We start from the raw sequence: 24,507 nt of genomic DNA, 5'->3' as shown, positions 1-24,507 counted from the left end.
GCGGAGGCGGAGAAGACGTCGATATTGGGTACATCCCATCATTGCCAATCGTGAAGATAGGGGTCAATTTTGGGTCCTCTAAAATGATCTTTGTGCACATAATGACATTTTTTTTAACTATACGCAGATGTCAATTAACAGGTGAGAACATCTGTGTCCATGTGCACTAGTTGTTCACACGTTGAATGTTGCTAATGGCCACCTTTTCTTATTCTGATTCTCAGTTTTGATGAGCTACTTGGCTTGGTGTCTAGCCGTCTAGAGCGACTTAATATTAGGTTCAGAATAAGTATTCCACCTGTGGAAAGACTAATTATTACATTGAGGTAAGTTTTATCTCCACACCTGCCTCTCTCTGTCATAGTTGGAGGGGTTAGGGTTTTGCAGGGGTTATAGTTAGGGTTTGGGGATTGGCAAGGGCTAGGGATAGGCTAGGATTAGGCTGGGGTTAAAGTTAGGCGAGGGCTAGGGATAGGGTATGGCAAGTAATAGTAATGGGGATCGACTAGGGTTTGGAAGAGGTTAGGGCTATGCTAGGGTTAGGGTTTTGTGGGGGTTAGGGTTAGCCTAGGGTTTATAGGGGTTAGTGTTAGGGCTGTACCGATACCACTTTTTTAGGACCGAATACAAGTACCGATACTTTTTTTCATGTACTCACTGATACAGAATACTGATACTTTTTTTTAATATCATGTGACAGTTTTCAAACCACAATACAGACTAATGATATGAAGAATGCTCCTTACATTGGTGGTCAGTAAGAAGAATGTTCCTTACATTGGTGGTCAGTGAGAAAAACGCTCCTTACATTGGTGGTCAGTGGGAAGAATGCTTCTTACATTGGTGGTCAGTGGGAAGAATGGTCCTTACATTGGTGGTCAGTGGGAAGAATGCTCCTTATATTGGTGGTCAGTGGGAAGAATGCTTCTTATATTGGTGATTAAATCGAATGATTTGCTCATTATCAAGGATGTCTCTTTTTTTTTACCTGTTTGGAGCACATTGTTCCCAAGGGAATAACCAGGAAGTGAATGTGTGGTGGAAAAATGTGCTTGGGAGGTGCTACTATACTGAAAGGATTGGGTGGGACAAGGGTCAAAAAGCTGCTTGTGCTTACAAAATTGTACTGAAATCGTACTGAAATTGTGTCTAAATTATTCAGGTACGATTTGCATGCTACTTGAGGGTTTAACATTGAGGTCTATGGACGTCAACTCGCACGGAAGTTGGATCAAAGTAGTGCAGGGACTACTTTGAAGTTGGCACTACTTAAAGTTGTGCCAATATGAATGGTGTTCATTGAAAATCATGGAGAATGACTTGTCATACGATTTTGCAGTACAAAATCGTATGACAAGTCGTATAAGTGTGAAAGAGGTTGTAAAGGACATGTTTGTATACTAGAGGAGTGTGGAGGGTATGACAGTGGGCACTATGTACAGGACAGGAGTGTAGAGGGTAAGACAGTGAGCAGTATGACAGGAGAGGAGTGTTGAGGGTATGACAGTGGGCACTATGTACATGAGAGAAGTGTATTACAGCGGGCACTATGTACAGGAGGGGAGTGTGTAGGGTATGACAGCGGGCACAATGTATACTAGAGGAGTGTGGGGGGGGGTATGACAGTGAGCAGCATGTACAGGAGAGGAGTGTGGAGGGTATGACAGCGGGCACTATGTACAGGGGAAGAGAATGAAGGAATCTGGGAAGGAAAATTTTAAAGGTTTGTGGAAGGATGTTTAGGAACTGTGTAGTGGTTAAGCGGGACATACTGTACATGGATTGAAATTAGGTTAATTAAGAAGAGGCCAGCCATAGTCGATCTATGTATGGGCTAGCTTGTTTTACACAAGTCATTTTATTAATCGACTTGAGTACAACCAGCCTATCAGGTTTTCCCCGAAACAATCAGTGCTGCCAGCTATAGTTAGCAACACTGATCATTGTAGTTATTGGCAGAACACAATAACACTGCAGGAGTGATTCCCCCTTTCACAGGTCAGCAGGTGCGAGGGTGTGTGAGGGACAGGCTAGGGAGAGATACTAGTCAGTCCCTGGGAAGGCCCTGGCTAGTATCAGAGCCAGATACACACAAGTTACATACGCCACAATCGTTAGAGCAAGATAAATAATTCTAGCACTAGACCTCCTCTGTAACTCTAAACATGTAACCTGTAAAAAAATAATTGAAAGCATCGCTTAGTATACAAAAAAATCATGCTAACTTTGGTGTTTTTTTTTATGAATGAAACAGTTTATTTAAAAAAAAAAACATGTTTGAAAAATTGCTGCGCAAATACTGTGTAACATAAAAAGTTAAAATGACTGTCATTTTATTCCATAGGATGTCTGCTAAAATTATTTATATTGTTTGAGGGTTTCTGAATAATTTTCTAGCAAAAAAAAAGATGATTTTTACATGTAGGAGCAGGGGCGTTGCTAGGTGGCAAAAAGACCAGGGGCTTCAGCCCAAAGTCCAAATGTGACCTACATACACTGACCTACCTACACTGACGGTAGTGACCTACATACACTGACCTACCTGATCTACCTACACTGACGGTAGTGACCTACATACACTGACCTACCTACACTGACGATAGTGACCTACAAACACTGACCTACCTGACCTACAAACACTGACCTACCTGATATACACTGACCTACATACACTGACAGTAGTGACCTACATACACTGAACTATCTGACATACACTGACCTACCTGACCTACATACACTGACCTACCTACACTGACATTTGCATACACTGTCTGTCTCTGACCTACCTCAGCTCAGCCGGTGTGTGCAGTGTCACTGCAGGTAGTCAGTCATTCTGTCAATCATCCGAGGAGGAGAGCCAAAGAGGAGAGAAGAGCCGAGGAGCCTGGAGGAGAGCCAAGGAGCCTGGGGAGTAGGAGAGCCGAGGAGCCTGGGGGGAGCCGGAGGAGAGCTGAGGAGGGTAGGAGAGGAGAGCCGCCCGAGCGCTGAAAGGGATGTGGTGCAATAGACGCATTGTAATTCCCGCCTTCTGGAGCCTGCACCGCCTATGATGGACATCACATGTCCCGCGGTTCCGGCATTGGACCAGTGGGACATCCATCATAGGCATTGCGCAGGCTCCAGAAGATGAGACCTGCTATGGCACTCAGCCGCACTCGGCCACATTCGGCGGCGTTCGGGATCAGATCGGTCCCAGCGCTCGCTGCTCACTCGGGGCTGACAATGCAGACCTGCCAGCATGAGACTCAGGGCTTTTCGGGGGTCACATTTGGGGCTTCAGCCACCCCCTCCCGATGCCCCTGTGTAGGACAGAAGTGTCAGAATTAGCCTGGGTATAAGTTTTATATACAAATAATTATTATAAGCACTGTGAGTTCATCCTTTTAGTGTGCTGCAGAGTGTGCCAGCTTGTATTTTAACTGGCCGCTCTGTATGTAGCTTTTGATAGGCTGCGCAAGCATCCCCCTATCTTCAGAACCATAAATGATAGGAGCCCCACATTTTGACCAGTTGTGGGGTAGGTCAGCTACCTACAACCCCCCCCCCCCCCACTTTGTGGTCTCTGTGACCCCAGGTCGTCGAGCTACAACCTTTGAAGTCAATCTTTTTTTTTGGGGGGGGGGGGGGGGATGGGCCTATCTTGAGGAAGGGGCCTGGAGCTGCAACTCCAATAGCCCCTATGTTAATCCAGCCCTGGCCGCATCAGCATTATGATTGCCCTCAAAAGGGCCTGTTGTATCTGTAAGATTAGATGTCCAGTGCATCCCCTACCTATCCCCCCCACTTTGCGCATCCCCGACGATACATGCCGCCACGATCGATTCCGCCTCAATGGGGATGCCCACCGAATGACTTGAGACCCGCTGTGACGGCCACAGGGAAACCGCCGGAAACCCCTGTTGCGTCAGAGGGGGCGAGGTCACCCATAAATGTCATGGGCGGCCCCGCCCTCGGCTGTTTAGGAGCTGTCATGGCGGGTCTCGCGTCATTCGGTAGGCGTCTCCCATGAAGGCGGAATCGATCGTGGCGGAGTGTATGTCAGGTCGTGGAAGGATTACATCGCTGGATTTTTTATTAAAGGACTCTTTTTTTTACCATTTTTTTCACTTCTTTGGGTGAAATGGTAGGGGTACAATGTACAATAGGGGGGCTGCTATCTGGGGGTCCCTGTTGATTCCAAAAAGCCCCCCGCCCGCAGACCCCCACAACCACCGGACAAGGATTGTAGGGATGAGGCCCTTGTCCCCACCGACATGGGGACATCCTCCCCATTTTGAAGGCATGTGGCCTGGTATGGTTCAGGAGGGGGTGTGCTCTCTCGTCCCCCCTCTTTTCCTGCAGCCTGCCAGGTTGCGTGCTCGGATAAGGGTCTGGTATGGATTTTTGGGGGGAACCCCACGCCATTTTTTTCAATGACTTTTATCTGTATTGCCAGGACCCGACAATTCATTATAGCCGTCAGTAGTTTTAAATTACTTTTTTCCTTTAGAAATGTCATTTTGTGCAGGGACTGTTTACATGCATACTATAGACACCCCCCAGGTATGAAATTTTAAGGAATATTTTACATTTATTTTTTCACTTTAAGCATTATTTAAATTGCTGCTCCCGAAAAAACTGCGTTTTAAAAAAAAAAATATTTGCATTGATACATGTCCCCTGGGGCAGGACCCAGGTTCCCAAACACTTTTTATTACAATAACTTGCATATTAATCTTTAAAATTAGCACTTTTGATTTCTCCCATAGACTTTAAAGGATGTTCCGCGGCTTCCGAATAGCGAACACTCCAAATTGTTCGCTATTCGGCGAACAGGCAAACACCTGACATTCGAGTCAAACTTACGTTCGACTCGAACATCTGGCTCATCCCTAGTCCCAACCCAGGCCATAGCTGATCCTCAGTTGTGGTGGGCCAGGCGCTCTTCATCCTGTGCTGGCACTGCCTGCTGATTGGCTATCTCCCAGCACTAAGTTAGAGACACTGACACCAGCACTGAGTTAGAGACACTGACACCAGCACTGAGATAGAAAGCGCTGACACCACCATCGAGATAGAGAGCGCTGACACCATCACCTCATGTCTAGGTTTTGCCTAAGGCCTCACAAAGCCTAGAGCCGCCTCTGGCTGCAATATATAAAATTTTTGTCTTTGGGTTTATTACCGTATGAAGTAAAAAAATAATAGATGCACATATATTTACAGGTAAAAAAAAGGGATTTTTAAATACAGCTTACCTGTAAAATCCTTTTCTTGGAGTACATCACGGGACACAGAGCGGCATATTCATTACTATGTGGGTTATATGGAGTACCTTCAGGTGATGGACACTGGCAATCTCAAACAGGAAGTCCCCTCCCTATATAACCCCCTCCCATAGGAGGAGTACCTCAGTTTTGTAGCAAGCAGTATGCCTCCCAAAATGGTCCCCATAAGAGGGGTGGGAGCTCTGTGTCCCGTGATGTACTCCAAGAAAAGGATTTTACAGGTAAGCTGTATTTAAAAATCCCTTTTTCTTTATCGTACATCACGGGACACAGAGCGGCATATTCATTACTATGTGGGATGTCCCAAAGCAATGCTTTAATGAGGGGAGGGAGACATCTTCCCAAGACAACAGGATTTAATTTAGAGATATACTCAAATAATAATAATAAATCCAACTTAGTCGAGAAAAAATTAAACTTAAATTTGAATTTTAACTCAAGGGTGCCCCCGATTCTGAGGGTCTTAAATCACAGCCTGCAGCACCGCCTGCTCCAAGGCTGTATCAGCATTCCTTCTAACGTCCACCTGGAAAAAAAAATTAAACGTGTGGACAGAAGACCAGGTTGCCGCCTTGCAAACTTGAGCCATAGAGATCTGATGGTGTGCTGCCCAGGAGGCGCCCATGGCCCTGGTAGAATGAGTCTTTACTGACAAAGGAGGAGTCAACCTCTTCAAGCCGTAGGCCTGAGTGTTTAACTGTTTAATCCACCTCGAGATGGTGGATTTTGCAGCTGCCTGCCCTCTCTTGGGCCCATCTGGCAAAATGAACAACACCTCTGTTTTTCAAATCTTCTCTGTAGCTTTAAGATAGGCCTTCATGGCCCTGACAATATCCAAGGTATGCAGCAACCCTTCCTTTCTGGAAGTAGGTTTAGGAAAGAAGGATGGTAATACCAAATCCTGGTTTAGATGAAAAACTGGATATAACCTTTGGTAGGAATGAAGGATGAGGGCGGAAAAACGACCCTGTCCTTATGCAAAATAAGATATGGTTCCTTACAGGATAAGGCTGCCAGCTCCGATACTCTTCTGGCGGAAACTATGGCGACCAAAAATACTGACTTCCTTGTCAGTGAAACCAAAGGAATTTAAGCCAACGGCTCAAAAGGTTGTTTCTGTACACTTGACAGAACACGATTTAAATCCCACGGACAAAGCGGGAATTTAACTGGAGGATTAATACGCAAGGCCTCCTGAATGAAGGTCTTAACCAGCGAGTGGGTGGCTCAAAAGGTTGTTTCTGTGAATTTGACAGACCACGATTTAAATCCCACGGACAAAGCGGGGATTTAACTGGAGGAATAATACGCAAGACCTCCTGCATGAAGGTCTTAATCAGCGAGTGGATGGCCAGCGGCCGTTGAAACCACACTGACAAAGCTGAAATCTGTCCTTTGATTGTGCTTAATGCCAGGCCTTTATCCACTCCTAGCTGGAGAAAAACTTAACCACTCGATCAATGGTATACCTGCGGGAAAGCCATTTCTTGGACTCACACCAGCCTACGTAGGTCTTCCAGACCCTGTAATAAATCACCCTGGAGACCGGCTTTCTAGCCCTGATCAGGGTAGAGGTTACCTGCCTAGACAGCCCTCTACCCCTGAGACTCAGGGATTCAGCCGCCAGGCCGTCAAATTTAGACGCCGTAATGCAGGGTGGAGGATCGGGCCTTGTGAGAGTAGGTCTGGCCGTAGAGGAAGCGTCCAAGGGTCTCCCACTGCCATCTTTAGGATTAGTGAGTACCATGCCCTCCTGGGCCATGCTGGAGCTACCAGGATGACTGGTTTGTGCTCCACCCTGATCCTGCGCAACAGGCGGGGTAGTAACTGTAGCGGGGGAAAGGCATACAGAAGTTTGATCTGATGCCAAGGGCACACCAACGCATCGGTTCCGCAGGCCATCGGGTCCCTTGTCCGGGATATGAACCTGTCTAGTTTCTTGTTGAACCTTGATGCCATGATATCCACGTCTGGCACACCCCACTTCTGACAGATTGTCCGAAAGACTTGGGGATGTAGAGACCATTCCCCTGGCGACAGAGTTTGGCGACTTAGGAAGTCCGCCTGCAGGTTGTCCACTCCGGGAATGAATATCGCCGATATGCAGGGTACATAAGCTTCTGCCCATAAAAAAATTAAGCTCACTTCTCTTTGAGCGGCGCGACTCCTGGTTCCCCCTTGGTGGTTTATATATGCCACAGCTGTGGCATTGTCTGATTGTATCCTCACCGGGGACCCCTGCAATTTGGTTGTCCAAGCCTCGAGGGCTAGCCGAGCAGCTCTGAGCTCCAGGATATTGATGGGCAGCTGCTTGTCCGCCTCTGCCCAAGTACCTTGGCGAGTGCTACCATCCAAGACCGCTCCCCAGCCTTTCAGGCTGGCATCTGTGGTCACTATCTTCCAGGCTATGGGGGAGAAAGATTTTCCCTTTAGCAGATTCTGAGGGTTTAACCACCAGCCCAGACTTTGCCGGACTCTTGATGATAGAGTTAAAGGAAACTCCAAGGCCTGGGCCTTCTTGTTCCAAGCTGTTAGAATGGCTGCCTGTAGGACGCGAGTATGGCTCTGTGCGTAAGGTACCGCCTCGAACGTGGCCACTAGCTTGCCTAGTAAACGCATACATAGGCGAACGGTTGGCTCTCTTTTGCTTAGAACCAATCGAATCAATTCTTTGATAGCTTTGACCTTTACCAGGGGCAAAAATACCTTCTGCTGAGCCGTGTCCAACCTCATGCCGAGATATTCCAACTGTTTTGAGGGTTGAAATGCTGATTTTTCTCGGTTTAGGATCCAACCGAACCTCTCCAGGTACTGAACCGTGAGGGCTACTGCTCGCTCCAAGCAAGGAGCCGAGTGATCTATGATTAAGAGGTCGTCCAAGTATGCTAGGACCGTGATCCCTTGGATTCTTAGATTGGCTAGAATTGGAGCCAGGACCTTCGTGAATACCCGGGGGGCTGTAGCCAGCCCAAAAGGGAGCGCCACAAATTGGAAGTGACGCTGGGCCACCGTGAAGCGTAAAAATCTTTGATGTGGCTGAAAGATCGGTATATGAAGGTAAGCGTCCTTTATGTCTATAGACGCCAGAAAGTCGTCCTTCTGGAGCGCGGCGGCTGCTGACCGAACGGATTCCATCCGAAATGACTGGACCTTTAGGTAAACGTTTAGACTCTTTAGGTCCAAAATTGGTCTGACATCGCCTTTGGGTTTTGGTATGACAAACAGATTGGAGTAGAAACCTAGCCCTTTCTCTTGGGCTGGTACCTCTACTATCACGCCCTGGCGAAGCAGACGATCCAATGCCGCTAGCAGCAAGGCCTTTTTTGCTGGATCGTTCGGAACCCTTGATTCCTGGAAATGAGGCGGAGGAAACTTTTGAAACTCTAATCTGTAGCCTGTGGCCACAGATGACTGGACCCATTTGTCGGGGATGTTGGCTTCCCAAACCTCTGCAAAGAGACAAAGCCTTCCCCCCACTCGAGTGAGTGGGGGCGCCCCTTCATAAAGCCGACTTAGGGGCTGGCTTTGTTGGTTTGCGATACCATGGCTTCTTGCCCCCAGGGGCCTGTCCCTGCGACTTATTGTTAAAGTTGGATCGCGCAGGAGGCCGTCGATACTGCCTGGAATTTGAGGTACTCGGCATAGGGGAAAGCTGCCTTTTAAAGGCAGGCCCCCGGAACTTCTTTTTTACTGGTAGAAGGGTACTTTTGCCACTTGAAATAGTCTGAATGTATTTATCCAGATCTTCTCCGAAGAGTCGCCCTCCATGGAAGGGGAACCCCGCCAGCAGTTTCTTGCATGGTGGTTCGGCCGCCCAGTTCTTTAACCATAAGAGCCTCCTCATATGCACCAAACATAGAGACAGACGAGACGCCTGTTGGATGGAGTCCTTTATAGCATCTACCGCAAAGCACAAAGCTCTGGGAATATCAGATAACTCCTCTGCCTGCTGGGCAGGAATGTCTTTAAGCATCTGCTTTGTCTGGTCCTTTAAAGCCTGACAGACCCCGATAGCAGCCACTGCTGGCTGTACCACTGCTCCTGCCGTAGCAAAGGAGGCTTTCAAAAGTGATTCTAAACGTTTATCCACCGGGTCTTTAAACATTTGTATGTTTTCCACCGGGCAAGTTAATGATTTATTCACACAGGAGATGGCTGCGTCCACGGCTGGGAGCGCCCATTTTTTGGCAAATTTCTCCTCCATAGGGTAGATAATAGAGAATCTTTTAGGCGGCAGAAAAACTCTGTCCGGCCGTACCCAATCCTGGAAGATTAACTCCTCTAACAGAGGATGGACCGGAAAAACTGCGTTGCTCAAGGGCGCTTTTAAGGATCCCAAAGAGGAAACCTCCGGAAGCTGAGGCTCTGGTAAGGGCATCTTAAAGGCCGAGCGGACCATGTCTGTCAAATACTGTATCCATAAACTCTCCGCTTGGGAGGCTGAAAATGGTTCCTCTACAGTAGATTCCTCAATCTCTGAACCCCCTAGGTTCTGGTCCAATTGATCCTCCTGATCTTCTAACTCCTCCGGGGAGAGAACCTCATTATCCGAGGATACACACTTAGGCGAAGGGGATCTAGTCCGCTTCTTGCCTGGCATGGATCTGGTGATCATAGCTGCCAATCTTTCCTCTAGCCCTCCTAGGGAGACGGCTAGCATCTCCTCTGTGATAAACACAGGGTTGGGTGGATCTGGGCCAGCCTCAGCACCAGACCCCCCTACTGGCTCAACCAAGGCACCCACCACTGGGTTGACAGGTGGGGAGAGTACCGGCATAGCTTGACTCGTATCCTCAGAATCCGAGGGGGAACCCTTTGGTTTTTTGACCCCTTTTGCCCCTTTTGACCCCGAGCCTTTGGGAGCCATGGTACAATACCGAGGTACCCCCGTATACAACAACTAACTGTTGTAATCAGGGGATAATATATGTGGTTTAGCGAACAGCAGTACTACTGATGACCAAAAACCTGGTGGGGGATCCAGTCAGTGCTTTTTCCTTTTCCTTTTTTTTTTTTTTTTTCAAAGAAAAGTTTTTTTTTTTTTTTTTTTTCAATTATTATATATATATATTCTCTTTTTTTTTTTTTTTTTTTAAAGCACACTGTCCCCCACAAAAAAAATTGCTAGTATCCACCTGCTGCCATAAGGATTTTTTAGGCTGGACAAAATTAAGCTAGTTCTGAATTCCAGAACTGCAATACTCGCTTGCGCCACCGGGTGTCACTGTTCCTCAGCCGCAGCGCTGCCGCTCTGTGTCCTCTGTCCAAGCTCAGATTGAATGAGCTGTACATCACAGAGGAAGGGACGCCCCTTCCTCCTATGAACCTGATGTCCCCGCCCCCCCCCCCCCCCCCCTCCGAAACGGCGCGAAATTTTGCTATATTCTCGTGTGCGCGCATCAGGGGGGGCCATGCTGGAAGACACCAGGAGTCCTGCTATGCAGGATACATGCTACAGCCCAGAGGGGAACGTTTCTGAAGCATCCCTTTACCGGACACAGAGCGGCCTAGATCTTCAGCTGCCTGCGGCCTGACACCCAGCCAGGTAGGAACTCTTGGTAAGTTAACACTTAAGTTCTGGGAAAGGTATAGGCCCACAGCCCCTGCTTTACCCACCTAGCGCGCAGCCAGATGGTTACCTGCAAACAGACCAGGGAATCCAATATTTGGGGGGTAAAATACCCAGACCATCCTGTCTTTCTTAGACATAGTGGCCCCAACTGCCAATGCCAGAGCATACACAGGCTAACCTCCCCATAGATCCCTGGAGGGCCCGCTGTTAAACCAAGTCCCGCAGGCCCCCCCTCTTACCTGCTCCATGCCGCAGGACCTTGCACAGCAAGCGGTCCAACCTTCACCCATCTCCGTGGGTAGCGTACTAGACCTTCAGGCCCTGGGGTCCTGGAAGGAACCCACTGTCCTGGACCTATACAGCACCCTGGCAAACAGGTTACTTTAGGCACTTTAACAAAAAAGGCTCTAAGTCCTGGGCCCAGGGTCCAGCTCTCTAAAGAGAGAAGCGTTATAGGCAAAACCCCTCGGCTTGGGGGCCCGGGTACTGTCCACTTTGGCACTGAGGCACTTTGGACAGATCCGGTTAGCCTGCCTTGATCCCAAGGATGTGGAGGCAAAGCTATTCCATGACCAACACCTAAGACACTGGCGAAAAAACTGAGGTACTCCTCCTATGGGAGGGGGTTATATAGGGAGGGGACTTCCTGTTTGAGATTGCCAGTGTCCATCACCTGAAGGTACTCCATATAACCCACATAGTAATGAATATGCCGCTCTGTGTCCCGTGATGTACGATAAAGAAATGTGTATTTATTTATTACGTTTTTTACACACTCTCTCTCTGATGACGGTAGCTGGCTGCAGAAGGGGAGAAGGGGGTTGTGGCATGATAGCTGTGCCTCTCCCTACAGCTGGAGCCCCGAATCCCCACACCCTGACTGACAGCCCCAGAGAGGGGCAGCCCAGACACCTCTTCTCTCCTACCTCCCATACGGCCCTGGTGACTGGTGAGGCTTCCTCCCGGCAGGGCCCTCCTCTTCCCCTCTGCTTACCAGACACCGTATGCCATCCTCCGGGTGTGTGGGGATTGCTCAGCACAGCACTCCAGTGGGGGGAGGTGACGGGGGCGATTTGCATCCCCAGAGTAGTGGGAATCATTGTTTTAACATTTTGCTGCTTGAATGAGTCTCCTCCGCTTGTTCTCCCCCAGACACAGTGCTGGCCCCGCCTCCTCCCCAGGACACAAACAGAGTCATGGCTCCATCCTCTCTCTCCAGTCTCCACTGCCTGGCCATAGAGCTCACAGGCAGCCACAACATTAACCCTCTGCTCGTCAGAATGCAGCGCCGCCGCAGCGGTATTGTTTCCACAAGTGGCGGCTCTTCAATTAGGCAGTCGCAAGGCCCCTGTGAGTGCGGGGCCTTAGGTGACTGCCTAATTTGCCTTAATTCGAGAGCCGCCTCTGATTGCAGCTTACCAATCATTAGAAGTGGTGGCTGCAATAGTTTAAATTTCTTTGTTTTTTTTCCCCTCTATTTTTACTTGGTGATCCGACCACTAACACACCTCCAATATTAGTGAGACACATCTCTGGATAAGTGAACACAGGAGGCACAGCAGAGAGCAGCATTGGCAGTCTGGGGGGTGTGGGGTGTTAAATGGATTAGCAGATTTGAAACCACTAAAATTGAAACCAAACTCCAGCTCACATTTGTAATCAGTTACAGCAACATGTTTTTTCATTTGGGATAAAGGTTTTACATGAATAAAAAAAGTTGATCATTTTAATCACCCCTGCAAGTGTTAAAGCAGAGCTCCATCAAAAAGGGGAAGTTCCCTATTAAGTACTCCTCCTCCCCTCCCCTGCCACTTTTGGCATGTCATTTTTTTTTGGGGGGGGGGGCAGGTACCTACCTTTTCACAGGTACCCACTCCCACTTTTTTTTGGCTCATCCAGGCAATCCGAGCAGAAGTTCTCCTTTCCCCCTCCCTCCCTGCAGTCATCTGGTCCCAGATGACTGCCGGACCATTCAGGACACGCACCAGGCTGTGAAGCGCAAGCTGTCACAGTCGGGTGCCCACAGTTGAAATGCCGGTGCTAAGGAGAGATTTTTTTTTTTTTGCCAATTTGTTGTTGAGCAGATAAAAAAACACAAATTGTGGGAAAATCGTGGGAAAAACGCACTACATGCTTTTCTGCAGCTTCTCCATTGAAGTCTATCGAACCAAAAATACACCGTTTTGCTTTTAAAAAAAAGTCCCTGACCCTTTCCAAAAACGCAGCAGCTGAAAAAAGCATTGATGTGAACATGCCTCATAGGAAACCATGTTAAATGGACTGTAGTGTGTTCCTCCAAAAAGCAAAAAGCATAAAAAAAAAACATAGGTGGGAACGGAGTCTAAAAAGGGAAATTAACCACTTAAGCCCCGGACCTTTAGGCAGCTAAATGCCCAGGCCAGGTTTTGCGATTCGGCACTGCGTCACTTTAACAGACAATTGCGCGGTCGTGCTACTTGGCTCCCAAATAAAATTTAGGTCCTTTTTTCCCCACAAATAGAGCTTTCTTTTGGTGGTATTTGATCACCTCTGCGGTTTTTATTTTTTGCGCTCTAAACAAAAATAGAGCAACAATTTTGAAAAAAATGCAATATTTTTTACTTTTTGCTATAATAAATATCCCCCAAAAACATATATAAAAAAAATGTTTTTCCTCAGTTTAGGCCAATACGTATCCTTCTACCTATTTTTGGTAAAAAAAATCGCAATAAGCGTTTATCGATTGGTTTGCGCAAAATTTATTTATTTTTTTACTACTAATGGTGGCGATCAGCGATTTTTTTCGTGACTACGACATTATGGCGGACACTTCGGACAATTTTGACACATTTTTGGGACCATTGTCATTTTCACAGCAAAAAGTGCATTTAAATTGCATTGTTTAGTGTGAAAATGACAGTTGCAGTTTGGGAGTTAACCACAGGGGGGCGCTGAAGGAGTTCAGCTTCACCTAGTGTGTGTTTACAACTGTAGGGGGGTGTGGCTGTAGGTCTGACATCATCGATCGGGTCTCCCTATAAAAGGTATCACGCGATCGATTCAGCCGCCACAGTGAAGCACGGGGAAGCCGTGGTTACATACGGCTCTCCCTGTTCTTCAGCTCCAGGGAGCGATCGCGAGGGGGCGGCTAGAAACGAATAGCCGCGCCCTCATCCCGAATCGCTCCCTGAGGCTTAGCGACCGCCGCATGTACCGGGGGGGGGGGTCCCGATCGGACCCCCGACCCGCCGCAATGCAGCGACGTGCGGGCACGTCGTTCTGCCTGCCCGTGCCATTTTGCCAACGTATAATTACATGCGGCGGTCGTTAAGTGGTTAATACAGCCATTAAATCTTAAGCCTCGTACACAACGATGAGATAATCGAATGGAAATTGTGTGATGACAGGCTGTTGTCGGATAATCCGACCATTTGTATGCTACATTGGACAATTGTTGTCGGAATTTCCACGGACAAATGTGGGCTAGCATGCTTTAAAATTGTCCACCAACAAATGTGTGTTGTCGGATTATCTGATCGTGTGTACACAAGTCCGTCACACAAAACTCCAAAGTACAAACACGCATAGGGTTGCCAACTCATCCCTTTAAAACAGAACACATATGAATTACACAGGTTCTGTGGCTGATTAACCACTTCGCCACCAGCCGCCGTCTGGAAACGGCGGCAAGGTGGTTGCTTAACTGGGGGTCGCCGTTCTGAAACGGCGCCCCGCAGAAGCAGCAATGCGCGCCGCCTCGGGCGCGCACACAGAAATTTCTGTGCGCGCCGGGTCTATGAGACCCGGCGCTACACAGATCTAGTTAAATGACCAGCAACAACGGTCATTTACCTTTTGATCGCGCCGTCCAATGACGGCGCGATCACAATGTAAACACAGGAGGTCAGGGAAAGTTTACCTCCTCTCCTCTCCTCACACAGTATCAGCGGGAGAGAAGAGGAGATAAAGTGTGAGTGTTCCATTGCCCATAGTGTCACATCAGTGCCCAATCTGTGCCCTAAAGTGCCCTAAAGTGCCCAATCTGTGCCCTAAAGTGCCCAATCTGTGCCTAAATTGCCCAATCTGTGCCTAAAGTGCCCAATCTGTGCCCATCTGTGCCCAACAGTGCCACATCTGTGCCCAACAGTGCCACATCTGTGCCCAGTAGTGCCCAACAGTGCCGCATCAGTGTCACCAGAGCCGCACCAGTGTCACCAGAGCCGCACCAGTCACCAGAGTCCTATAATATTGCCACAACAGTGCCGTACCAGTGCCGCCTGTGCCCACCAGTGACGCCTGTGCCCACCAGTGCCGCCTGCGCCCACCAGTGCCGCCTGCGCCCGCCAGTGCCGTCTGCGCCCGCCAGTGCCGTCTGCGCCCACCAGTGCCGTCTGCGCCCACCAGTGCCGTCTGCGCCCACCAGTGCCGCCTGTGCCACCACGGCCACCTGTGCCCTCCAGTGCCGCCTGTGCCCACCAGTGCTGCCTGTGCCCACCAGTGCTGCCTGTGTCCACCAGTGCTGCTAATCGGTGCACACCAGAGCCACCTGTGCCCACCAGAGCCACCTGTGCCGCCTGTGCCCACCAGTGCCGCCTGTGCCCACCAGAGCCACACCCGTGCCACTACAGTGCACATAAGTGCCACCTGTGCCCACCTGTGTCCACCAGTGCCACCACAATACTCTGCAGTACAGCCTCACCAGCCACCAGTATGGCAAAAAAATTCTTTACCGGCGAGCAGGCCGTACATCTTCTACTTGCCATGAGCGATGAGAGCAGCGAGGAGTCTCTGTCCGATTCTGATTCGGCCTATGAACCCGTTATAGACAGTGGGTCCGATTCAGAGTCTGAAGAAGAACATGTGCCCAGGAAAAAAAGGGGTGCTGGCGTGGAGAAGCGGCCTACTCCCAGACGCGCAGGGCCGTCCACCTCAAGCGCTGTGCCTACAACACCAAGCGATGTGCCGTCCACCCCAAGCGCTGTGCCGTCCACTCCAAGCGCTGTGCCGTCCACCCCAAGCGATGTGCCGTCCACCCCAAGAGCTGTGCCGTCCACCTCAAGAGCTGTGCCGTCCACCTCAAGAGCTGTGCCGTCCACCTCAAGAGCTGTGCCGTCCACCTCAAGCGATGTGCCACTGCAACAAAGCCCAGGCACCAGTAGGGTGTCATCTCAGCCCCAAAGGGATAGGGGCCATGCCAGCCTTCCCTATGGCCTTCAAAACCCCCTGTGGCTTCCCCCCAATTCCGGAGCAGCAAATATCCCCCCCTTCACTGCCCAGCCAGGTGTCCAGGTGAACACAGAAAACTTTTCTATGATAAATTTTTTTAATTTAGTTTTCACCGAAGATTTCCTTTCCTCCATTGTGGCCCAGTGCAATCTCTACGCACAACAGTACGTAAGAAGTAACCCTGGTTCCAGATATGCCCGCCCCTTTGAGTGGAGAGAACTAACCGTGGACGAATTTAAAATGTTCTTAGGCCTAACCTTTACTATGGCACTTTCAAAAAAAAAACAATTGTACTCCTACTGGTCCACCAAACCCATTCACCACATGCCACTCTTCTCCTCCCTTATGCCAAGATCCCGATATTTAATAATTATGCGGTTCCTCCACTTTAACGACAACGCCCAGTGCCCTCCCCGAAATGACCCTGCTTTTGACAAGCTATATAAAATTCGGCCACTTCTAAATTTTTTCGCTCAACAATTTCCCCAATTATATACCCCTGACCAGAACATATCTGTGGACGAGTCCCTTGTCAAATTCTCAGGCAGGCTGGGCATCAAGCAGTTCATCCCCAGCAAAAGGGCCCGATATGGGGTCAAAATGTACAAGCTTTGCGACAGAGCCACAGGGTACCTCTACTCATTCATGGTGTATGAAGGAAAGGACTCCCAACTGCATCCCCCTGAATGTCCAGAGTATATGGGAGTCAGCGGAAAAGTGGTCTGGGATCTGATGTATCCACTCTTTGGAAAGGGATACCACCTTTATGTGGATAATTTCTACACCAGCTTGCCCCTGTTTCGCTGTCTTTACCTTCAGAATACCCCAGCATGTGGCACAATAAGACCCAACAGGAAAGGCTTCCCGCAAAAACTGGTGGATCAAAAGCTCAGACGAGGGGAGTCTGCAGCATTGAGGAACCAGGAGATATTGGCTGTCAGGTGGAGGGACAAACGGAACGTCCACATGCTTTCATCAATCCACAATGACACCCACGTGGAAGTCCCCAAAAGAACCGGCCCAATCCAAAAACCAAAATGCATATATGACTATAATTTGTTCATGGGGGGAGTGGACTTCAACGACCAGATGTTAGAACCCTACCTGCCCACAAGAAAATCCCGCCACTGGTACAAGAAAGTGTCCATTTATTTTTTTAGTTTGGCCTTCTACAATTCCTATGTAATTTACAAAAAATCATCCGAGAACCCCGTATCATATCTGGACTATCAAGAAGAAGTCATCACCGCCCTTTTGTACCCTGAAAACCCACCGGAAAATATTCGCTCTGATTCTGTGAGCAGACTGCACGAGCGTCACTTTCCTGAGCAAACCCCCTCCCGTGAAACAGGCAACAGACATCAGAAGAGGTGCCGGGTGTGCTCCAGAAGAGGAATTCGAAAAGACACCACATATTACTGTCCCGATTGTCCTTCCCAACCAGGCCTCTGTATTGGAACATGTTTCCGCCGTTACCATACGTTTCTTCATTATTAGGGACGTATGGTAAACGCAATTCTAATTTCCTGTACTTTCCCCCCCCCCACACCCCTTATGCCACTGCACTCATACCTCTGCCTTCTCTGGAACCGACCATGGCCTGTTATACAACCACTCTTTTGCCTAACCCTAAACATACTTCTGCCTTCTCCGGAACCGACCATGGCCTGTTATACGACCACTCTTTTGCCTAACCCTAAACATACCTCTGCCTTCTCTGGAACTGACCCTGGCTTGTTATACGACCACTCTTTTGCCTAACCCTAAACTGTACCTACCTCTGCCTGCTCTGGAACTGACCCTGGACTGTTTGACCACGTTTTTTGCCTGCCCCTTGGATTGATCTTTTACCCTGCTATACTAGTGGGAACACAGGGGTCTCACATATGTGAGGGGCTCCAGAATTGTTTTTCTGGATGAAAAAACTAATTTTTTAGTTTTCTCATTCCCGGATTAGGGTCTGGTTGCCCGGAGGCTTCAAAGAGATTTGGGTGGGAGAAGCCTCTACCCCTGTCCCCATTCCCCTACCCATGGCCCGCTACTTGGACCATGTTCCTACCAGGACAAATATTTTGCCACTGCTGGCACTGTACTGACTATGGACAATATTCCTGCCTGCTGCCTGCTGCCTGGACAATTCCATTCACTGTCGCTGACCAGTGACCACGTCCCTGCCTGCTGCCTGGATCGGGGCTCTCCTTCTGTGGACAATTGCACTACTAAAACCACAGGTAATCTTTTTTTTTTACCCATTACTCAGCAGAATGTATTTTAGGGTGTAATTCTTGGTATGTACATGCTGTTAGAAATATGAAGGCCCTTCAAAAATGTGATAGATTGTAAGGAAATTGGATGTGTAATTTATGTCCCTAGAACACCTGATGGTGCTTCTTGGATGTTGGGCCTCTGTATGTGGCCACGCTGTGTAAAAGTCTCACACATGTGGTATCGCCATACTCAGGAGGAGCAGCAGAATATATTTTGGGGTGTAATTTTTTCTATGTACATGCTATGTGTTGGAAATATCCTATAAATGGACAACTTTCTGTAAAAAAAATGCGTTTTTATTTTTTTCCACATTTTCCAAGAACATCTGGAAAAAAATGAACTGTTCAAAAGACTCATTATGCCTCATAGATTATACGTTGGGGTGTTAGCTTTCCAAAATGGGGTCACTTTGTGGGCGTTTCTATTGTCCTGGTGCTCCAGGGCCTTCAAAAGTGTAATAGGTGGTTGAGAGATTAGATGTGTAATTTATGCTCCTAGAATGCTTGAAGTTGCTACTTCGGTGTTGGGCCTCTGTATGTGGCCACGCTGTGTAAAAGTCTCACACATGTGGTATCGCCATACTCAGGAGGAGCAGCAGAATATATTTTGGGGTGTAATTTTTTCTATGTACATGCTATGTGTTGGAAATATCCTATAAATGGACAACTTTCTGTAAAAAAAAATGCGTTTTTATTTTTTTCCACATTTTCCAAGAACATCTGGAAAAAAATGAACTGTTCAAAAGACTCATTATGCCTCATAGATTATACGTTGGGGTGTTAGCTTTCCAAAATGGGGTCACTTTGTGGGCGTTTCTATTGTCCTGGTGCTCCAGGGCCTTCAAAAGTGTAATAGGTGGTTGAGAGATTAGATGTGTAATTTATGCTCCTAGAATGCTTGAAGTTGCTACTTCGGTGTTGGGCCTCTGTATGTGGCCACGCTGTGTAAAAGTCTCACACATGTGGTATCGCCATACTCAGGAGGAGCAGCAGAATATATTTTGGGGTGTAATTTTTTCTATGTACATGCTATGTGTTGGAAATATCCTATAAATGGACAACTTTCTGTAAAAAAAAATGCGTTTTTATTTTTTTCCACATTTTCCAAGAACATCTGGAAAAAAATGAACTGTTCAAAAGACTCATTATGCCTCATAGATTATACGTTGGGGTGTTAGCTTTCCAAAATGGGGTCACTTTGTGGGCGTTTCTATTGTCCTGGTGCTCCAGGGCCTTCAAAAGTGTAATAGGTGGTTGAGAGATTAGATGTGTAATTTATGCTCCTAGAATGCTTGAAGTTGCTACTTCGGTGTTGGGCCTCTGTATGTGGCCACGCTGTGTAAAAGTCTCACACATGTGGTATCGCCATACTCAGGAGGAGCAGCAGAATATATTTTGGGGTGTAATTTTTTCTATGTACATGCTATGTGTTGGAAATATCCTATAAATGGACAACTTTCTGTAAAAAAAAATGCGTTTTTATTTTTTTCCACATTTTCCAAGAACATCTGGAAAAAAATGAACTGTTCAAAAGACTCATTATGCCTCATAGATTATACGTTGGGGTGTTAGCTTTCCAAAATGGGGTCACTTTGTGGGCGTTTCTATTGTCCTGGTGCTCCAGGGCCTTCAAAAGTGTAATAGGTGGTTGAGAGATTAGATGTGTAATTTATGCTCCTAGAATGCTTGAAGTTGCTACTTCGGTGTTGGGCCTCTGTATGTGGCCACGCTGTGTAAAAGTCTCACGCATGTGGTATCGCCATACTCAGGAGGAGCAGCAGAATATATTTTGGGGTGTCATTTGTGGAATATACATGCCATGTGAGAGAAATAACCTGTTATAATGACAATATTGGTATGAAAAAAAAAAAAAAAATAAAATCTTAATTTTGCAAAGAATTGTGGGAACAAATGACAACTTCAAAAAACTAACTATGACTCTTACTAACTACCTTGGAATGTCTACTTTCCAAAAAGGGGTCATTTGGGGGGTATTTGTACTTTATTGGCTTGTTAGGGTCTCAAGAAATGAGAGAAGCTGTCAGTAATTCAGGTGTGATCAAATTGTTCAATTTTCAGAAATTGGTACCATAGCTTGTAGACCCTATAACTTTCACCCAGACTAAATAATATCCAAATTTTTTTTTTTTTTTTACCAAAAATATGTAGCAGTATGCATTTTAGGCCAAATGTATGAGGAAAAATTACTTTTTTACAAAATGATATGATAGAAATGAAGAAAAATTCATTTTTTTACAAAATTTTCGTTCTTTTTTCATTAATAGCAAAAAAAATAAAAACCGCAGAGGTGATCAAATACCACCAAAAGAAAGCTCTATTTGTGGGAAAAAAAAGGACAAAAATTTCATTTGGTTACAATGTTGTATGACTGAGTTATTGTCATTCAAAACGTGAGAGCACCAAAAGCTGAAAATTGGTCTGGTTATTAAGGGTGTTTAAGTGCCCAGTTGTCAAGTGGTTAAGGAGGTAATTAAACTCACTTGGTGCCTTATTTGCATTTAATTATCCTCATAACCTGTGTAATTAATATGTGTTCTGTTTTAAAGGGATGAGTTGGCAACCCTAAACACGCATGCTCGGAAGCAATGCTAACCATAACACAACATTAGCAGAAGTTGCCCAAAGGGTGGCGCTAAAGAGCTGAAAAAACACCGTTTGCCGTTTGTATACAAGACAAGTTCACGGCCACTGCTCTTCGGACAAAAGTCTGAGGCTTTGTCCGCAGGAAGTCCGATCATGTGTACGAGGCTTTAGAATTGGTAAGCTGCAATATAACAAATGTTTGCTTATGGGTTTAATACTGCTTTAAAGGTAAAACTGAGCCTTTATAATGTAATGTCGTTTCATTCAAAAAGTCTACTCACCACATTTGGGGTAGGTGACAATCAATAAATCGTCATCTCTGGCTTCAAATGTTTCCAGTGCCCCAAACATCTCCTTACTGCAGATGGTGCTGGGGTATAGAATCCCTTTATAATTAAACAGCAAATCCTCAGCTGATGTCTTTTTGGTTGATTGCAATGCGTCCAGTAACATTTCCCGATCTGTTTTCTGCTTAGATTGAGCCATGTTTTACTGTTGTGAATAATACCTGGAATAGTCAGCAGTCGTGGTGCTCCCTGTTTATACAGGCAAAGGGTGTGTTTGTACAATGTGGACAAGGCTATCCAGGGTCAGGTGCCAAAAATGCTGTCTTTTTGCCAAGGTAACAAATACCCTATTACTGATGAAAGATTATCCGTCATACATTATTATACATCACAAAGTCTTTTTTTTTTAACCAGGTATTTTCTATTTGAACAAACAGATTATTTTACATTGTTTTTTTTATCACCAATGTACATTAAAAAGGAGAGGTTCAGATCCATAGGATCGATTGAAAATAGGCATAGAAAAAAAAAAAGAGGGGGTATTAAACAGATCAAACTCTATAGACAGTGGGCTGGATTCAGATAGGAGATACGAGTGCGGGTCGTCGTATCTATGCGCCTGATTCAGAGAATCAGTTACGCATAGATATCCCTAAGATCCGACTGGTGTAAGTGTCTTAGGCTGCATAATCACGCTGGCCGCTAGGTGGCGCTTCCGTATAGTTACGCGAGGAATATGCTAAATAGGTATTTACGCAGATTCAGAAACGTACGTCCGGCCGGCGCTTTTTTTTTACGTCGTTTGCGTTAGGCTTTTTCCGGCATTAAGTTACCCCTGCTATATGAGGCGTAGCTAATGTTAAGTATGGACGTCGTTCCCACGTCGAATTTTTAAAATTTTACGTTGTTTGCGTAAGTTGTTCGCGAATAGGGCTGGACGTCATTTACGTTCACGTCGAATCCAATACGTCCTTGCAGCGTACTTTGGAGCAATGCACACTGGGATATTTTACGGACGGCGCATGCGTCGTTCAAAAAAAACTTAAAAAATGTGGGGCCACGTGAAATTTAAATAAAACACGCCCCCAACATCCCCATTTGAATTAGGCCGGCTTACGCCGCAACACATATGTTATGCCGCCGTAACTAAGGGCGCAAGTTCTTTCTGCATACGGAACTTGCGCCCAAAGTTACGGCGGCGTAACATATCTGATATACGTTACGCCGGAAGAAAGATAGAGCATTCTATCTTAATCCGGCCCAGTGTTTCTGGCAGTGGCGACTGGTGCTTAAAATTCTGGGGGGGGGGGGGGGGCGGCAAGCAAACCTGACAACCTCCTCCCACCGCAGCAGTCAGTCCCCCCACCCTCACCCCGCGCGAGACAGGCGGTGGCAATCAGTGGCCTTACCTTAAGAGACCAATGCTGATGCTGCTCCTTGCTCCAGGGAAGAGCCGGGCCGTTGCTTCTCCTCGCGGTCAAATAGGAAGTGGGAACCGATTAGCTGGGAGTCCTAAGGCTCAGGGGCTGCTTCCTGTTTGGTCAGGAGGGGAATCAGGAAGACAATAGCGAATATTAATTGGCTATTTTCACACAACCGTGTGGGCTCAGGGCGCAGTGCTTTGCACCCCAAGCCCACCCTTTTTTACAGCCAATTAGAGCCCCATGCTCTAATCATGTGATTAACAAACAAAAAAACTCTATTCAAATCCATGTGTCCGACGCCCTGAATGTAGATTAGGGGCTCGAGTGCATGAATAAGGGGGGCAGCAACCCTGCGCACCTAATGGACCGGCCGCCACTGGTTTCTGGTCACCTTAATTTAATAACAGATACACAATATACCAGTGAAACTGCTAGTCATTGTGTGCATAAATAATTGGGGACAATATGTTATTACAGACAGTATGCTTGATGATATTTTAAATGTTATTGGTAATCTAATTATAAGAATATATTGCATATGATGGGCATTGTTGATTTAGCGGTATCTTATTATTGTATTGTGCAGATGTTTTCTGTATGTGTTTTTTGTGCCTTGGGTCATTAATGTAGGTTATCACACAGATATATTCTATTTAGTGAGGAAGTAAGAGAATCAAGGTAAAGGGAATTTAGCCACTGTGCATGTGCACCAATGTTATAGAGTTTTTAAGAGAACCCTCTGTCCTAATATGTAATTTTGTACCTTTCCAAAATGTATTTGATGGAAACCACCCATTGCATAGATGTAAGAGGGGTAGGAGAGATCTTGTGAATGGCAATGGCTAGGACTCAGAAACAAAGGATTTTGGGAGGATACCTAGTATGCAGGCCCGGATTTACTCCCTTTGGCGCCCCAAGGCGCAGTACAGGGGGGACTTTTTCGGCAGGACACTGAGAAGCGGGGGGTGTTGCTGCCATAAATGACATTGAGCATTGGGGGGTGCTGCTGCTGAAAATGACATTGAGCATTGGGGGGTGCTGCTGCCGAAAATGACAAAATGACATTGAGAACTGGGAGGGGGGTTGCTGCTGCCAAGAACTATCTCACCTCCTCTTTCCTCTGTTTTTTCCTCCTCTCACCATCTGCATGACAGGGGGGAATTCCCGATATGAAAGTAAAAGTGTCCTCACCCCTCTCAGCCGCAGTGCCGCCCCTGCACCCACTGCCGCCCCGAGGCCTGGCCTTGTTGGCCTTGTCTGGAATCCGGCCCTGCTAGTATGGCTATACAAGGGTCCAATGGTAATTGAAAATAGATTCCCAGTATCTAAAGAGATTTAGGCATTCCCAAAGCATGTGCCAGTGACGTAATTGTTGGGGAGTGTTATATACCATGTGAATAATTAACAATTGGGTTTTTTGGTAGGCAATAGCAATGTTACAAGTAGAATTCTAAAGGTCTTTTCCCAGTGGTCAAGTGGACCAAAATCCTGCCACCAGCCCTCAGTGCATTTTTATGGTAATCCCATGGTTAATAGAGTCTATATCAGTTGTGTAGCGCTAACCCCCGGAGGAGCCGCTGGTTTGATTTTGGGCCTACTCTCGGATCTATCCACCCTTTTAATGGGAGGGTGTGCCAGGGAGGCTCAAACCCTCCCTGGCACACCAGATAGATGCAATATATTGCAAGTCCCCTTCTTGACTGGGATCACTATAACACATGTAAAATATGCAGTAATGTTATTACCTTTTCTTGAATGCAGTTCTCAGGAGCAAATACACTTCACACAATTAATGTAGTAAACCAAGAATAACTTTACTTGGCAATAAAGGGGTAAATGAATAAACAACAGATTTAATGCACATAAGCATGTATAGTGGAC

General features: G+C 47.0%; 1 protein-coding gene across 2 annotated transcripts in view; it reads right to left on the bottom strand.

Moving 5' to 3' along the window:
- The window catches only part of LOC120937549 (sulfotransferase 6B1-like), a 58,823-nt gene extending 37,374 nt beyond the window's left edge, over positions 1-21,449 (bottom strand). For both annotated transcript variants that reach the window (XM_040350864.1, XM_040350865.1), the window contains exon 1: positions 21,197-21,449. In XM_040350864.1, the coding sequence (XP_040206798.1) occupies positions 21,197-21,401 (205 nt within the window). In that variant the 5' untranslated portion in view covers positions 21,402-21,449. The remainder of the gene's footprint in view (positions 1-21,196) is intronic.
- Positions 21,450-24,507: the final 3,058 nt, after the last annotated feature.

Source organism: Rana temporaria, chromosome 4, assembly GCF_905171775.1.
Source record: "Rana temporaria chromosome 4, aRanTem1.1, whole genome shotgun sequence".
Lineage (NCBI taxonomy): Eukaryota > Metazoa > Chordata > Amphibia > Anura > Ranidae > Rana > Rana temporaria.
This window is presented reverse-complemented; position numbering and strand designations above follow the sequence as displayed.